The following is an 18,155-nucleotide window of genomic DNA, read 5'->3' as shown; positions in this document are numbered from 1 at the left end:
TTTATGCGTCTGGATGAGCAACTTCACATAGACGCCAAAAAATCCGTTTTCAAAGCAAAAAAAATGTATGACGTGTTTATTTTGAATAGACTGCAACAATATTGCATGTAGGAGGATGTAGACGCTTTTTATGAAACGCACAATTCTCAGTTGTCTATAAAGTGTAGGGTATTTACCACAAAAAAAGGCAAAGAAGAAAAACACATTAGACAGCTTAATCTAATTTTCTTTCTTGTCCAGAACACAAAAGAAGATCTTTTGAATAACGTTGGTAACCAAACATCAATGAGCCCCATTGACTTTCACTGTATGGACACAAAACCACCTAGACGTTTCTCAAAATATCTTCTCTTGTGTTCCACAGAAAAAAAACATACAGGTTTACACATGATGGTGAATAAATGACAGAATGTTGCCATTTGCACGCAAATGAAGCGCATTGCCACCTGTCTCTATGAAAGAAGAAGTCATCATAAGTGATTTGCGTGATCCTTCATCTATAGTTTAGTATACTGTCCCAAGCTGCATAATACAATTGATTCAAATGAATTCACAGCCAAGCTCTGTTGGATAAACTGTGAAATCATTCTCTTTTTTCTGTGTCCCTCTACCATCTCTCCGTAAAGAGTAATAAAACAACAAATACTCACCTATAAATGATCAGAATAAGTCTGTTAATGAGAATCAACATAATCTAACCCACATTTAACCATCTTGATATGTTGATTTAGAGTTAAACAGACGCGTACAAAATGTTTTGCCATTATGCTAGGCTAGGGTAATTTAGGAGGTTGCAATAGGTGGTTTGTATAGTCTGAGACATGAGATACATGAGATATTGATCTGAATCTCTGTCAAGCCGTGGTCATAAGCAACATAAGAAATAATGCAAAGCTTGATATTCACAGGACTCTTTAAACCTCATGAACTCAAAGAAGACGTTTACAAGGGTTCAGTGCTGCTAGAGATATTGTTCAAATACATTATCTGTGCTGAAAGCTGTGCTTTGATGGAAAACATTTTACAGTCTAGATTTATTTTATGGCTATCAGGAACTCCAGAGCGGAATTATTTATTTGGCCCGAAGTTTCTTAATAAGTGCCTTTTGTGTTGCACAACCCTGAATCGTTGTTGAAAGATATCATTGTCTAAATGAATCAGATTTTTCAAGTCAATCGCATTACCAAGAATAAAGGTTTTTAATGTTCACTCATTGAGTTGTTAACAGTACACATCACTGCAAAGCTATATTAGATAACGTGGGATATAAATAAAGGTCAGCTGACAGTGAAGCAGGTTGTGACTTCATCATCCAGAGCCAAAAAGGCAATAAATGATGTCATTACAAGAATGCATGTTCATTCTTAAAGTGAAAGCGCTAGTTGACAAAAAATTAAAGACTCACTGTTAATATATGTATGGCGACCTTTTTAGCAAAAATTGTGTTCCTTTGTGATAATATAATCCTAAACAAGTGCAAAGCCGCCTTTAAATTTTCCCCAAAAACATCTTTAGCATTCTTGAGATTGGAGCACAATGCCTTAAAATGCTGCTTTAAAGGGCGGTCATCCCAGAAAATGCTATTTAAAATTACTTTCTTCCATAAATTTAGACGCCAGCGTGTATGCAGAAACACCCCTGTAATTATACAAATCCATCTTTTCATTTTTGTAATCTCCTTTAAACCACAACAGTGACACAAAACAGGCTGTTGGGGATCCCCTATCATTCTGATGTCACATTGATTTACTCCTGCCCATGACCGCTTGCAGACTCCTCTCGCCTGGGGATCCGAACAACGCTGACCACGAGTCACTGCGTCCCCACTAGCTCCCAGTAGCCAGAAAGGTTGAAAAATCTAAGCTCCGGGACCCGGTGCCCTGTCAGTATAGCATGGGTTTCGCCAAAAACAAAAGATTCTCAAGAGTGGTTCAGTATCAGCTGTTTGCAATCAAACTTCATCTCCGGAAGAAGAAAGTATTACACATCGTTTTTAAATAATGTGTTTAGCACGTAAGGGGCTGTTGTTTTTTACATGTTCGCGGCTAAACCTGAGACTTTACACTGGTCCAAAAATGCATGTTTTTGCCTATATCCTTGTTTATGTCTGTTTGTAATATGTATGCACATGATTAATCATCAATGGCCAACATTTCATTCAGCATATGTTGTTCTATCTATGTTTTTGTCTTCTCTATTTAAGTCGTATTTATGAACAAGGCATTAAGTTGATTTTGCCTGTCTTAATGTCATCCAAAGCACATGTTTAAGCTCTCTACGTCATATTTTGCATACGGGGAGTGGAGCAGATGCCCATTTTCATTTTAAGAGACACACACAAAAACGGCGTGTTTTCCATTGCAGCCACAAATGGTAATGTTCAACATATTATAATGAAAGATATGTGGTGTATTTTGAGCTGAAACTTTACAGAGACATTCTGGGGATTCCACAGACTATTTTTACATTGCAGAGAAAAACCTGTATTTGCAGCCCTTTGAGAGCCCTAAACTCTTATCATTAAATTTAAAGTACGTATGGCAGTTTTTAAGAGCACAAATGCACAAGTTCATATCTTTTTTCTTGACAATACTCCTCTCTAAACTCAAAATGGGCCAGATGCAGCAGACTTTGGCAGGTCGAGCTGGCGCTTGTGTCGTTCAAAAGTGTTCGGCAAAATACATCTCTTCTGATTTCTTAAGCGGTGGCAGTGATGTTAATGTAAGAGGTTAATCATCATCACATTAGCACAGATTTTTTCTCTATAAAGCTTCATCTGTCTGCAACCATTAATATATAAGCACGTTTTTGTCATTAAAAACATTGAAACGTAAATTGTGATATATGCTACTAATATCAAAAACATTGACTGACTTTTGGGAAGTATAACAATTATTTACAAACTTAGAAATGTATTTTAACATCAAACACATCAACTCATTTTTGTAGTTGCATGAATCTGATATGAGTGTGCTGCCCTCTGTTGTCTGGTATTAATGAAAATGACTTAAACCAAGTGATTGATTATAATATGTTTGTTTTAATGTGTATTCCTAAAAGTGTATATGTGAAACCATAAGAAATCCTCTTAGTCTAAATAAATCTTTAAAACAATGAATTAAATCTTGCAATTATATATGATATGGCAATTTTTAGTCATAAAATGGCAGTCGTGCAATATCACACAAATATAGTTTTATCCTATTCATTCTGATTTTGATAAGAAAAGTAGCATTTATAATCAACATTATATTAAATTACATGGAACATCTGAGACTAATTTTATAAACACAATGTTGAACTCATTTAAATCTCCTTAGATAGTGGTTCTCAAACTTTTTCATTGTAACGCCCCCTTTAAGTAGTGTATCATTGTGTAGCCCCCCAAATAAAGACTCATACTTATTTAGAGCATCTTTGACATCACGCACAAATAAGACTCATTCATCAGTTATTCGCCCTCATGTTATTTTAAACCTGTATGACTTCTGCAGAACCAAAATAAGATTTTGAATGTTGACTACAAACAACATTGGACATTAGAGTAAATAAATGATGCATTTGTTTTTTCTTTGGGTGAACTGTTAAGGCTGTAATAAACTACAAGACCTTTAAAATTGGAACAGATGAAAAAATTAGACATCATTGTAGACGTTTTGAAAAATTACATATAAAAACAACACATGATAAAATCTGCAGACTGGCGCAGCCTTTCTGCAACAACTCCAGACTGAAAATCTGGGCAAAAATCTGAGCAAACGTCTTGTTATGTATTCCAGCAATATATCATGACTTATAAGTTATTCGTTCAACAATTAATGTATGTTAAAATACTTTAAAATACCTTTTTTATGACCATAAATATACTTTCACAGTATGACTCACTTCTGGTAAATAAAATGGACAAAAAACATAAAATAACAACATAATGAAACTTTACCTCTTAAATATTTGTATTATAATTAGTTTCATGGTAACTATTTCATGAACGTAGGGGGGTGAGACACGGACAGAGAACCCAGGTGCAAACAGCGGTTAGTGGGTTAACAAGACTTTAATAAATAATAACAGAAAGACAGAAAAAAAACACGATGGGGTGACAACAAAACAGGGGACTATACTAACAGGACAGGACTAAGATCACTTAAACAGGACTAAAAGGTTAAACATGACATGACATAACTACAAATAACTTAACTAGAATCAACAGGAACTCACCCACAAATGAACCAGCACAAGGCACAGGGGCTTTAGTAATGGGACAAATCAAGAGGTAACAGGTGTAGGGCATGAACTGCTTGACAACCAATAATGAGACTAAAGTGCGGGAACAGAGACAAGACCTGGAGAGAGCATGTGGATCGCCAACTGGGACAAAAATGCCTCTTTCCACACAAAACATGAGGTTCTGTCATGATCCTGCCACTAGATCAAGAGAAACATGACAAGATGGGACAGATTCATGACAGAAGCCCCCTCTTAAGGAGCAGAATCCTGTTGATCATCAAGGAACAAACAAGACAAGACAGACAAACCAAAACAATAATACTAACTATACAAAGCATGATAAAAAAACACGAATAATAGAAGAAGTCAAAATAAGACATGACGCCGGCTGGAAGGCCGTTGGATGATTTTGTATGTAAAACACTGACTTCAGCTAGGTTTTCATAGACAGAGTCACATTTAATAGGACAGACTTTGTTTGGTTTGTCTCATTTTTAGATGTCTTTCAGTTTTCTGGATATCAAAATAATGTAGTTTTAGGAAATATTCATATTAAAAAGGACAAAATCATAAGCATAAGCAATAGAATAGTTTTAAGTTTAAGTTTAAAAATATAAAAAAAATTCACACAAAAACAAATGTATAGTATAATGCAATGTAAGTCACTTTGGATCAAAGCGTCTGCCAATATATATATATATATATATATGTGTTTGATCAGAAGTAAATAGTAATTTAGTAAATCTCATAACATATCTTCAACAAGATAAACAAAATAAAGATAAAAAAAGAGTTTTCACGACCCTGAAAGTTCTAAAAATTTGGGAATTGTAGAAATGACCCAAGGGAAGATATGAAGTAATGAAGTCTTTCATGTAGAACAGAGCTTGGACAGTTCTTGGTCACAAGTTTCAAATTGTACCAGATTTGACACCGTTGTCTGTTTTCTTGCGTTGAACCTGAATGTTACTAGCTGGATTTACCACACATTTCTTTTTACCATAATGATCCAGGATCTTTTCCCAAAGATCACTGCATCTTAAGAGGTCACTGTTACCTGACAAAAAAAACAAGCAGCAAAAAATGTGAAAACAAATGTATAGTAAAAATATGTGTACATGCTTGAGTATGTTTAACTCTTTACCCAGAATGCAAAGTCCATCCTGTGCACGAGTTATCGCCACATTAACCAGATTTTCATCAGTGATAAATCCAAGTCTTTTGCCCAGCCAGGCTTTACTGAATTTGTTAATGTCTGTGTCAGTCATGGAGCAGGAACGGACAGTAGAAAGGATCACATACGGCCACTCGCTCCCTGTACACACAACAGTTAACACTCTCTGCCCCTACATATACAGCTACCTATAAAGGCTGATTCTATGTGCCATACAAGTACATCTGTGTACAAAGCATATTGCTAACTCAATGATACATTTCTCTAAATAACATAAAATGATTCTGTAAAATTAAATTAAATCTAGCGGCAAGGTTGCGGATTGCAACTAACGGTTCATTCCCTCCTTCTTTTGAAGCACTACGACGGCTGTCACGACATGGCGAAATACATGCACGGTACCTGCTCTGTATGTGGACAAAATAATACATTCTAAGGTAATAAAAACATAACGCTTCATTATGTTATGTCTTTTTACAATTCTGAACACATAGTTAGGTATATTATATTACTTTTCTGTCAATAGATCATTAAAAAACCTAAAAATACATATCAAAACTACATTAAAAAAATTACAATCAAATTTTACATCGTCATAGGTGCTTTTTTGCCAGTAATCCGTTTTATTGACTTATACATTTCAAAATTAAGTACATTGAAAATTAAGTGAAGTTATGACAATTAAATATATATAAATAAGTTAGAACACAGTGTGTGTCGACCTTGCGATGCGTTTTATGAAAATCTAGAATCAAGGAATCGGAATAACTCACCTTGACTTTTCATAATTGTGCAAACATTGACATTTTGAATGCCACTTTCCTTCAGGTGTTTTCGGATATTAGACACCTGTGCATTATATGGAGTCAGAATCGCAATTTGATCAGGGCTGACACCTGAACGTTTGATCAAAAGATCTGCCACATTGACCTGTAAAAAAAAATCTAATGAAAGGATGTATGTCGGACTAACTGAGAATAAACTTCATGATCGTATACTTCAGAAAGATTTTATGCTGCCTTCAATCACTACTAAAATCATTCTTCTTATCACAGAATTTGTCGCTATAACATGATATGATATTAAGTCAGAAAAATAAAGTGCAAAAATAGTGTGACTGGCGTGTGTGTAATTCTGTGTATTTTTTTTTATTGTATTGCATGCATTTTTTCATGTAAGCCCGAGCTGCAACCTTTCTGTCTCTCACATGAAACCATGTGGGGACTTAAACCGCAATTCATTGACTGCCTGCTAGAGGCTGGCAATTCCACAGACACCCCATGTTAAAATACCAGTAGCATGTAGCGTTAGGCTTGTTCCAGTTGACCAATACTAGCGAGATCAGCCGGTAGCAGGCAGGTGAGGAGTAAAAAGAGAGCCGTCAGGTCGGACACTTCATGCTTCCTGTAGGGAGCTAAACCTACAGCAGACCACAGGATATTCATTTCTTCATCACGGATTAAGTGAATATGATAGAAATACCTATTTGTTTGCATTAAGATCAGTACAATAAACATAAAATGTGAAACAAAAATTAAACTTGCGGCGCCGCATGAGGTCTTATAGACTGAGCTAACTTGATGACGTTGAGCTAGGCGAGGGTGGTTTCAGCAACAAGGCCCAGGAGTGACAAGCAGTAAACACGACAGCTTACTTCTTAGATCAGACGGCTTCCTGCTGTTTCAAGGCGAACCGTTAAAGAACGCGACACACATGTTATTCAACCAATCAGATGACGACTTCGAACTTGTTAAAGTGTTTCCAGAAAGGTGTGCCTTATGCATCAGAAATTGCAGACGGTCCCTGGACGTGACGTCTGAGGCTGAGACTAACGTTAGTGTATTATTTCTAGAACTCACAAAAATGTCATAAAATGTTTAGAGACAAAACAACCACAGTAATCCCTGCATTGTATTATTATTGCACCCTGTTATTCTTACTGTTTTTGGTTGGTTGAGATGCCTTGCTTCATCCCACTTATTTGTATGTTATTCTAAAGCATTCCCACTGGTTATAATGAAGGTGTGTGAATGGTGTGCATGAACAAGGGGAAAATGCCCACTCAGCATTCCGAATTCGGCATTTTTGGACAATTTGTGTTTTTTGAGGGTTAAAGTCATTGGTTAATTTCTTGATTGTCACTTTGAAGTGGTTTCTGGACATATTAGTCATATTTTCTAACTCTCTTTAATGCTATGTTTGATCAGTTTGACCTGTTTGTCATGTTTTAATTATTTTTTCATCTTGTCATAGTTCGTTTTAAGGAGATAAAATGGTCATCATCGTTGATTGACATTGAAAAACATTTCTATCACATAATTTTGGCAGTTAAAATTTGGACTGGTTTAAGTTGGAGTGGGTTTTATTGAGCCTTTGGGCTGGAAATTGTCCACCCAATCTGGCAACACTGTTAGATGGCAATCGGCCATTAAAAATAATTAAATCAATGCTCCAGACTACAACTTAATCGTAATTTGTGACCAGTTTTCAAGACAGCATGACTACTTTGACAAGTACTCGTGAATGTACAACCTGCAAATTAGGGTTTTGTCCAGTTGTTATTTCATGTGTGGTGTGTTATTAGTCAACTGCGTGGGTTACGCATCACTGACACTAGTGTTTCCCGCTGCCATCGTGGACATGCACTGTTCAGGTCATCTTTGACAAGTTTAAACACACAACGTGAGCACATTACCATGATTCACTGTTTGCTTTCCCTTCGTACTTCTAAACACGTTGCGGAGCTTCCAAATCATACTCGACCGCGGAAAAGCGTGAATGCTGGGTAATCATGATTTTCCGGCCCAACATCATTATGGCAATGGGTGATGGAAGATGTCATCGTCTATCAGCACAACACTACAAATGCAACAATAGTTTGATTCGAGAGCGGACTTTCATGCGTTATTTTACTGATACATCCGTTTGGGTCTTTAACCGTTACGCTGTCAGACATACGCAACTAAACAAAACCAGTGACAACCATTAAAGACGTTTACATGCATAACATAATCAGAGTAATGGGCAAAAAAGGCGGAGGCAGATTTTGCCTCCGCCCTTAATGAGCTTTCGCCGATAAAAGAACGTTTACATGACCTTACTTGTTTTCAGCTTATAAAGCATAATCGTAGTAAGACTCCGTAACACTCAATGATGACAGAATTTATATTTATTCATCTCATGACATGAATAAGGGCTGTACAATTAATTTAAATTTTTCTCTCCATTATGATTGCTGAACCATTATTTTGTTTTTATAAAAAATTTTGCTTAGACCCTGGAGACGAGTCCTGCAGTCATAAGAAACGCTAAAACGGGAGGAGTACCTGTACCCCTCTTCCATGAATATTAAATAAACACGGAATATTTCATCTGAATTTGACCATTTAAAAGTAGACATTTTAAGCTTTCTTTAGAGATATGTTTTATGTTTGTGTGAAAAGTATCTGCAGAGTTTTTTTTCAGTTTAGTGATGGTTTCAGAAACATGGGATTGGAGACAAATGGCTGATAACGTGCACTGTTGATTTGATTTATTTTTAAAAATCTCAAAAAAATGTATTGTTTATTGTGAGTGTACACACTTAAAAGTAGTACTTACAGTTTCTAATTCTATCTTACACATGTGTACGCCCAGAAATAATGCTGTATTTGAAGTCTCTTTTGCTCTGATAAGAAAAAAGCGAGGAAGTGGCACCCGTCGACATGGATTTTAAACGGAAAGTAATTGAAATATCCGACAAGGGGGAAATAACGTTGATTAGAGGTCCTGAATGTCGGTTTCGGTTACTTTACGATTAATCGCCCAGCCCTAACCTGAATGATTGTGACTTCCACCGTGACTTACAGCCTGCTTTGCCTCCTCAGCGTTTTTCATTGAGTTCTCATTCCCCTGTTCTGTGGACACCACCAAACTTTCTTCTTTCCCGTCGACGTGGCCAAACAGGATGGCCGTAGGAAGTTTGTCCTTATTAAGCAGGTAACAGGGTCCACGTTTAGCTGCTGTTTTTAGCTTGTCTTCGTAAAACTCCTCCGACGGAAACCGGCAAATTTCTTCATGCTTACATACACGATTGGAGAAGAAAAGAGACAAATTATGGTTAACATTGCATGTAAAGTACTTTGTCCAAACTACAGTCTAGTCATGATAAAGTTCTGTTGTGTTGATCAGTTTTGTTAATAACACAGAGACAATTGTTTCAGTGCTTACCATTCTGTACTGTGTGTCCAACATTATAGCCAATTTCATGTAACGTTCAAACAGAGATTGCTGCATCCCCATCTTTTTAACAATGGCACACTGCACTATCGGTCGTGTCTGCTTGTGATCACCCATCAAGACAATCTAAAATAGACAAACCGTGAGAAAAGCCTTTTCAGTAAATGTTTAGCTATAGACTCTAAAATTATTGGTTTGTGCCAAACCATGGCTGGGTTAAACATGGACATACACAACTGCTGGTTTAGATTGTCCAAGAAAGTACTTGACCCAACCATGGATTCTGTCAAAAGATTTCTGTGCCTTAGACAGTCATGAAAGATATATCATGACATCACTCACCTGCTGTGGATTATGGGCAACTAAAGGAATGAAAGCCTCCGGCTCCGTTGCCATGGCACATTCATCGATGAGAATCTGCCGGAAGTCCATCACCTTTAGATTGGGATTCAGTGCTGATGAGCAGGTGCACAGAATGACGTCGTGCTTCTGAATCTCGTGCTGTTGAGCTTTTTTCAAGAGTTTCCTGTAGCTGTAAAAAAATGTTATACATGTTCATTGCTGTAGAAGTCATTAGCTGTAGAAGTCTTTCTACTACCAAATACAGTTTAGTTCAAATACCAGATCTATTTTGCAATTCGAATCATGGAAAATAAAATATCCTTAAATAATACATAATTTTTTAATTGTTACATAAAATAAATTCTGCCATTATACATTATATACACATTTTTATACATATTTGGTGTTACTTACCTGTCTATTTGATCCTCTGTCATGTTTTTTTCAAAGTCTTTAATTTTTTCAGAAAAAGGGTTTTCAGGCTTACGGACAAGATGCATCAGCATAATATCTCTGAGATAATGAGACAAATAAGAAAATTTGAAGTGCAATAGATATATTTGTAATCTTTGTAATATATATCTGATCAAGTGTGTTTTTTTGTATTTAATTTCTTAAGCAGATTGATCATCATTTGACACCTTAGTTTGCTCCTCAAAGATCTTACCTGAGCTCCTCTTTTGGTTTTTCTTCACGAAGGGATTTGTGACAAAGCTTTAGGTTGCTGCCTGGATATGGAAACTCACGCATTTCCATCTGATCGCAGTGGATTCTCAGAGGCTTGAGGACTCCTTTTAGCTTCAACAACTGCTCTGGAACACAAAACATGTATCTGGTAAAAAAAAACATTTTTGCCTGCTATATACTCTCAATAAACCGACACATCCACACCCCGAAAAAAGTCTAGCTTAAAGGAAGCGTGACAATGTTTACTTTATCAATGAAGGTCACCAAATGAAAATTCACCTGCAACAATGTCAACAGACTTGTTGGATGGTCCGCAGTACAGTATAGCAGGCTTTTTTTGCCGTTTCTGAGCTGCACACGACGAATCGGAGGAAGTGGGCACAAACTCTTTGTTTTTGTTGAAAAACTGGTAAACAATGTGAATACCAACAACCGTTTTCCCTGTTCCTGTTTGACAAATTAAACGGAATATAAGCCCACTATTCACTAGTTCAACTCGGGTATTAGCCCAAATAAAATAATTTGAGTTGGATCCCGAAAACTGAAATTCTGAGAAGCACTGAACCAATGACCTCTAGTTGTTTTGAAAATGTACCTGGTGGGCCTTGGATCACTGTGAAAGGTTTCCTTAGAGCATCATCAACTGCTCTTTGTTGACTTTTATTCAAGGGGGGTAGTTTCAGGCTCTTGTCCATGGTGTACAATCTGATTTTTGGATCTGCATCATCAAATAATAGTAAATCAAAATGATGCGATTTGATAAAAGGAATTTTCATAATTTTTAAATAAATCCCTTAGAACTCTAAAGATGAAAGATTGCCTTAAATATATAGTTCCTGCTAGAATTGAGTTATTTCATGTTGGTTTACTTACCCCAAATCACACCTTCATTTTGTCCAGTGGCAACACTTTTCACCAGTTTGTTAGCCTCTTGTAACTTTGCAACAGCTTGTTCCCTAAGTCTGCAAAAATTGTGTTCATTACAAAGTACGAGACTAGGAACAAATCTGATATGTATTATTAAGGTTCGCTACTTACAGGTATGGGATTTTTTTGGGAATGACCTCAATGGTGAATCTTGTTTTACTATCAAGAACCTTAGGTGGGATGGCGGGCATAGAGCTTTGTATGATCTCAAAACTAATTTGACCTGATGCTTGCTCTTTGTTTTTGTCCTTCGGCTCCGTTGATTTAGTGGCTACTCCATGTACAACCCAGGTTAAAGGTAGTGGACCCTGCAGATCCAAATCTTCCAAACAATTTGATGGTTTCACTCCTTTCTTACAGTTCCCTTCTTTCTGATGCCTTAGCCGAATGCATAGAAAGCAGTTCCTAAGGTCAAACTCTAGAGACCATAATTTTCTTTGAGTCTTCGTTATACGAAAATTACCCTTTTTGTCCCCGAACCATTTAATAGGCACATCCTCTATTATGACACTGTTGTTTTCTTCAAGAGCATTGTAAGCTGTGTCTATCTGACATAGTCGACTCCAGATGTTCTGGTACTCCTTATAGCTTCTATACTTGGGTTGTGATGCCATGCATACTACTCTGGAGAAGCATTCAGTAGGGTTTCTTGAGTGCTCCAAACAGATCTCAAAGTTTTCATTAATGTTGAGCAGTTGTACTACAGGTGCTTTAAAACCATCCTTGAGTTCGGTCCCAATTTGCACTTGAACATCCATTCCTAGCTTCAGTTCCATGGTTAGTACCTTAAGGTGCTTCTCTTTTGGGGAAGTCTCATCCTTCACAGGGCTTGAGGTTTCTTTTTCTACCTCTGCTTTCATGTCACGCAGGCATTGCCCTATCTTGGCCCAGTCCTCTTCTTTCGTGACAGATAACAACTTCTGCCACATGTTACCTGATACCGGGATCACATTTTTGATAGGCTTTGATATAAATGAAATCTGGGAAGACTTGAATGAATATATTCGCCTCTTCCAAACAAGAGAAGTGGATTTATTTTCTTCGTTGTATTTAGGCTGAGACACAACTTTAAGGTGTCTGTACATGATTTGGATAGCCTCTGACATCGGATGTAGTGGAAATGATATTGTGAAATTGTGCCTATCCTGAATTAGCTGGTCCACCACTGCTAGCCTGACAACGGTTTTAAAAGACAGAAGCTGAATCTCCCTCAGCATCAAAACTTGAGCATCATGCTTCTCTTCTACTTCCGTTCCAGACTGACAGAACTCGTCGATTTCAACTTTTGTGTAATCTGGTTGTCTTAATTCATTCTTAGAGAGAATGGTGTGCAAAAGCCTCTGCAGGATCAGGTCTAGATAACGCCTCATAGGAGATGATGCCCAGGTGTATGCGTTCAGCCGCAAGTCGTAATGACCCAATCTGGAATCCGTTGATGAGCAGGACCGGAGAATGAAAGCTTTTCTTTGAATTTCATGAAACTCCTGTACCATGGGCCGAAGGGTAGGATGTATTTCGTCTGAAGTTAATAATTGCACCAGTCTGTAGTAGTCTTGGTTCTGTGCAAAAGCTTCCATTTTCTCAAAGATAGAGGTGAAAATGTTCAACAATATGTCTTGCCCCTTGTCATTGTTGTGGATATTCTTTATATTGTTGTTTTCTATTGTTGACCAAACCTCCTCTTGACACTGTTCGACACTCTCAGTTGCTTCACACATACTTGAAAAGTAAAGTGACATGGGAATTAGGTCACAGTATTTCTCCTGAAACTGTTCCAGTTGTTCAGGATCTGGCTGTCTGTGGCACCTCAGTGGTGTGAGATCCCTTGTGATGTCATTAGAGAGAAGTTCTTCAGCTACAGCGTTATTGTAGAGGTTCATGAGCTCCTCCACCATGGCGTGAGAGCGACTCTGCCCTGGTTGCTTCTCTAAGGGCCACCCCCCTTCCAACCTAAACTTTCTGTGCACTTCAGAGAAATGGCAGGCAACAGCTACACAGTCCTCGACTCCGGAGAATTGCAGAGGCTCCGTGTTATCGAAGCAATATTCCAGAATTATTTTGTTCGCTTCTTCATATGAAAGACGTTTGTTAGACATAATGTAGGTTAAAGCATAGACCCAGGAGACAATTTTGCTCGTTTCCTTGTCAATATCTATCAGTAAAGATATGGCTTTACGTTTTTCTCCTGTTCTCAAACTTAAATGCTCTTCGCTCAGTTCTCTTGAAAACATGAAGGTTACCTCTTCCTTCTCTTGAGTGTAAATGGTTTTGCCAAGTTCTCTAGCAAATTCATCTGGCTCACTATCTTTTTTAATGCAACTCGCCACATCTGTGATATGAATACCTATCTGGTAGGTGTCATCATTGATTTTAGTAACACTAATGGCATCATCCAGGTCTTGAGCTGTACTAGGGTCAACTGTGAAAGTTATGGCGTCACACAAATCTTTCCTTTTTATAGCATTTTCAGGTTCTTGTGGTTTGAATGATGGCGGATCTTTATAATCAAGCTTAAACTTGAGAAGCTGAACAGCATCTTCAATTACTGCTGTAACCACCCCGAGTGGAAAAATCTTTTTGTTTTCCCATTTGATGACCTTGACAAATAACAATTGATCCCCAGAATCCTTTATGAATTCCTTCGTCCCCCACCTTCCATCCTTCTGTTCTCGTATTTCAATGTGTCCAGACATTTTTTGAATTGTCAGTATTCTGGTCATGTTATTGTGAACAGGCGTGACAATTTTAGACTGGTTTTCCATCATCCTACAGATAAAGGTCAGGTTCTTTACATCTCTGTTCATCAATCCAGTGACTTTTCCCTTTAGCTCTTCACCTTCCCATGGAGACTGTTCTTGTCTCTCAATCTCCACACAGACTTCATCACCAGGAAAAGATCTGCCCACATTGTCTCTTCCACTGATTGTAATACAGACGTCCGGCTCATGAATTGGCCTTGCATATGCCAGATCATGTCTTTTCATTTCTAGATTACAGTGTTTGTAGTCATATGGATTGGTGGCTATCAATTCTTCCAATTCTTCCTTGCTGTATTCCTGGTAAAACGCATGTTCAGGCTTCATATCTGGCCTCAACAAATACATGTCTGATATCAAGTCTCAGTATTCTTGCTTGTATCTTCTGCAAACACAGATTGAGGCACTTATGAACAAGCATTTTTCTTGTCAGACTAGAATGGTTCAAAAAGGGCAATGCAACACAAATATGGAATTTCACTTATTTTCAAGTTAATTCACCCTCAGGCCTTCCCAGACGACATAATCTCCTTCTCTGACTATAAAATTACATCAAGTATCTCTTGGTATGTCCGTTTTAAGGATGTAAACAGGACCCGTGTTGATGATTGCAAAGGCATATACAGCAATCGAAAAAAGTGGGAGAAAACAATTATACATTTAAATTATTTTTGAGATTTTTTGTTCCAACTAATAACTATGTAGTTGGAAGAAATTGTTGTATTAAGCTTGTGGTATACCTCTTTTTTCTTACTTTATACAGCCGAACGGAAAGCCATGCAAATCATACTTCCTTCGAATCATCACCTACATATGGGTTTTTGACGCATGTGTACTGTGACATATTGCAATAACTCTATGGGCCTACAGGGGTCAGGTGTTCTTCTACTACCTTGAATCGACACTCCCAGGACACGGTTGCAACCTGGTGGTTATACTAATTCCTGCGAGTACTCTGTGCACGTGGTAACAAAATTCCGGCAGTGCTGGACGAAATTTTTTGTCACGCTCACTGTCCCTTGCATAGGGGTGAATGACCAAAAATCCTAACCATAATCTCATATTATAATTCTATATTTTATAGCTAAATTTTCTTGGATTTATTTAATTTATTTATTAATTACAGTTCATTTAAATGCTCACCATAGTTCAAATTTAGACAAGTTATGAAAATGTACTAAAGATATCAGATTAAATTCTAATAATCTGATTTATTATTTATTTATATTTATCTTCTGGCTAGATCACATGTATAGGCTACAGTAGGAAGATATACAACAGTAAAGTATGAATTATTGCACAAACAATAAGAGGACAGTATCTGACTAGTGTTATAAACTGGTGTTCATGGGGTCTGCGCTGTAGGTCTTCATCGCTCTCCATTCTCTATAAAATGCATCTGCAAATGTTCGATTTGTTAAAGGTGATATGGAAAGGTGCTAATTTTAGCATGGTAACACTGAAATATAATCCCACCCTCTATGAAATTCTCAGGGCCTTCTCCAAACACAACGATTAACAAACTAAATCCATTAAATTCTTCTCGAAACATGTACATACCTGTCCAAAAGAATAAAAGAGAGCAGCCATGGTATCATATTTCAGACCCTTTGCCTGCCGGAGCTGTCTCTATCATGTAAAAGAGTCGACTCATACAATATCTGTATCATGTTGTTTGAAACAGCAATGAGAGTGAGTACATTTGGACAGAACTTTTGTGTTGGAGTGAACTATTTCTTCAACAATTGTGATTTTTATAACTCTGTTAAATACTTTTTTTATATTGACATAAAAAATTCATACTAATTTGTTAAAAACTATTTTAATATTATGACATTTAGTCATTCACAGAAAACAAGGTTTGGCTATATAATCTAATGTTGCATCTTGGGTAAAGTTCAGGAAGTGTTCGTCATGTTTTAGGTTTCACATAAAAGTTTAGGGACCTCTGATAATTCAACCACTTTATGTCAGAAAAATGAACCAGAGGCTGATATCCATCCAAAGGTTTATTGCACCTTTTTGGGACTTTGGAGCGACAAATGTAGCTACTTATTTTTGCTACTCTCTCTCTCTATATATATACAGTACATATATTTAATTAGTTTTTTGTATGTTCAGTTTGGAAGGTTTTGTTGTCTTCAGTCACATTCCATATGTTTTGACAGTTTTCAATGTGTCGTCGTCATCTCCCCGCCCTCTCCTCTTTCAGTGAATTTGCTTGTTATTGTGTCACTGTCTGCACCCGAGATCTATTTCTGCCCCTTTTTAGTTCAGCATAAGACATAATACAACTTTCAACGAGGTTAAACAACACGAAAGTAAAGAGCAAACATTATGAATAGAAGTGAATAATAAAATATAGGAATAAATACATATGATGAATATTGGAATAAACACAAATGCAGTATTTGTGGAGGACAGGACGAAATCCAGATTCTCACACCTATTTATTCCTTGTGTTTTCACCGTCTTTCGCCTGATCGTTGTCGTTCGTGTAGCGCTTTGACCCATCCCTTGTCTTATCTAAATTCTAGTCTTAGTTGTAGTTTTGTGACTTACCTGTTTGGTTTGTTTCTCATTGTTTTCCTCTCCTGCCCTCCAGGCTGCCCCCTGTGACCCGCTGTATATTTCTGAAAAAAACAAACGCAAAAGGGGTGGAGAACATGCAAAACTCTGTGAATGACAAGTAGCATCTGGTTGCTAGGACACAACTTAGGTGTGATCGATTGGTTTTGAAAAACAACACTAGTTTGTCTCGAAAGAAATCAATCTCTTTACCTCCACATTTACTCTTAATATGATAGTTCACCCCTAAAAAATATTCTGTCACCATATACTTAACCTCTTGTCATTTTAAACCGGTATGAGTTTCTTTATTCAGCAGAACACAAAATAAGATATTTTGAAGAATGTTGTTAAGCACTTCCATTGGTTCTGAGTCCACACAAAAGAAATGAATGCGTGGCAGTGTTGTACGGTTACCAACATTCTTCAAAATATCTTCATTTTTGTTCTGCGGAAGAAAGAAAGTCATAAAGGTTTGAAACGGTGAATAAATGATGACAGCATATTGAACTACGACTTTGAAATTATTAATCTGACAGATTTTAAAAGAGACAGATCTCACTAAGCCGAGGGATCCAGAAGCCTCTGAACAAGGGGCCAAAATCAAGCTTTCTCATAACCACACACTCACCTCTGTGCTGCAGTACCTTCTCAACTTTAATTGAGCTGTCAATCCTCACAATCTTCACGCATTAGATTATTTCCAGTTTTAAAAAGGATTCTCTTTAACCGGATTCTATCTTCATAATATCAGAAGAGAAGACGAGGTGGCAGATTTAAGGCAGCGGTGACAGCATTACTACAGACGTGATGTGTTACTCCTCCTTCAATCCACGAGGTCTCTTAATGATGCAGGCACATCTGTGATCTGACGTTTGTTTAAACCACTGACATGATTAACCCCGGTTACAAATCCCCAGAAAAATAATTGACGTTTCCTCCGGCCAACAGTATAACCTGTAGTACGAGTTTTCTTTGTTGACTCATTTGCCTCACCCTCATTTTATCAGCATAATTATATGTTTAGAAGAACAGAAACGCCGCCCTTGTCGAAAGATCTGATTTTAACCTGAACGCTACTGGATTTGCTAGTGTAGAAGATAACATTGATCTCACAAAATGACGTGTGAGGACAAAATCGTAGTGACATCATCATGTGCTGTTCTTCAGGTATGTTCTGTTGAAGGACTTCCGTCTTAATGACTCTTAACTTCCTCACTTGTGAATTCCCCAATGGAAAAATTGCATAGTATGTC

General features: G+C 37.3%; 1 protein-coding gene across 2 annotated transcripts; it reads right to left on the bottom strand.

Annotated features, from left to right (window-relative positions):
- Positions 1 to 3,927: 3,927 nt before the first annotated feature.
- Positions 3,928 to 17,847, bottom strand: helz2c (helicase with zinc finger 2c). Of its 2 annotated transcripts, none has more exons than XM_056736578.1 (14): positions 17,531 to 17,847; positions 16,894 to 16,964; positions 11,687 to 14,716; positions 11,522 to 11,610; positions 11,244 to 11,366; positions 10,928 to 11,095; positions 10,629 to 10,773; positions 10,376 to 10,474; positions 9,962 to 10,151; positions 9,611 to 9,745; positions 9,248 to 9,460; positions 6,175 to 6,331; positions 5,372 to 5,542; positions 3,928 to 5,284 (listed from the first exon to the last, which is right to left on the bottom strand). In XM_056736578.1, the coding sequence occupies exons 3-14, from the start codon at positions 14,677 to 14,679 to the stop codon at positions 5,139 to 5,141; spliced, it is 4,629 nt and encodes a 1,542-aa protein (XP_056592556.1). In that variant the 5' UTR covers positions 14,680 to 14,716; positions 16,894 to 16,964; positions 17,531 to 17,847; the 3' UTR covers positions 3,928 to 5,138. The 2 variants fall into 2 exon arrangements, with proteins under 2 accessions (XP_056592556.1, XP_056592636.1); XM_056736658.1 differs by having other exon boundaries at positions 17,547 to 17,847.
- Between the last annotated feature and the right edge of the window lie 308 nt (positions 17,848 to 18,155).

Source organism: Triplophysa dalaica, chromosome 1 (genome assembly GCF_015846415.1).
Source record: "Triplophysa dalaica isolate WHDGS20190420 chromosome 1, ASM1584641v1, whole genome shotgun sequence".
In the NCBI taxonomy this organism is placed as follows: Eukaryota; Metazoa; Chordata; class Actinopteri; order Cypriniformes; family Nemacheilidae; genus Triplophysa; species Triplophysa dalaica.
This window is presented reverse-complemented; position numbering and strand designations above follow the sequence as displayed.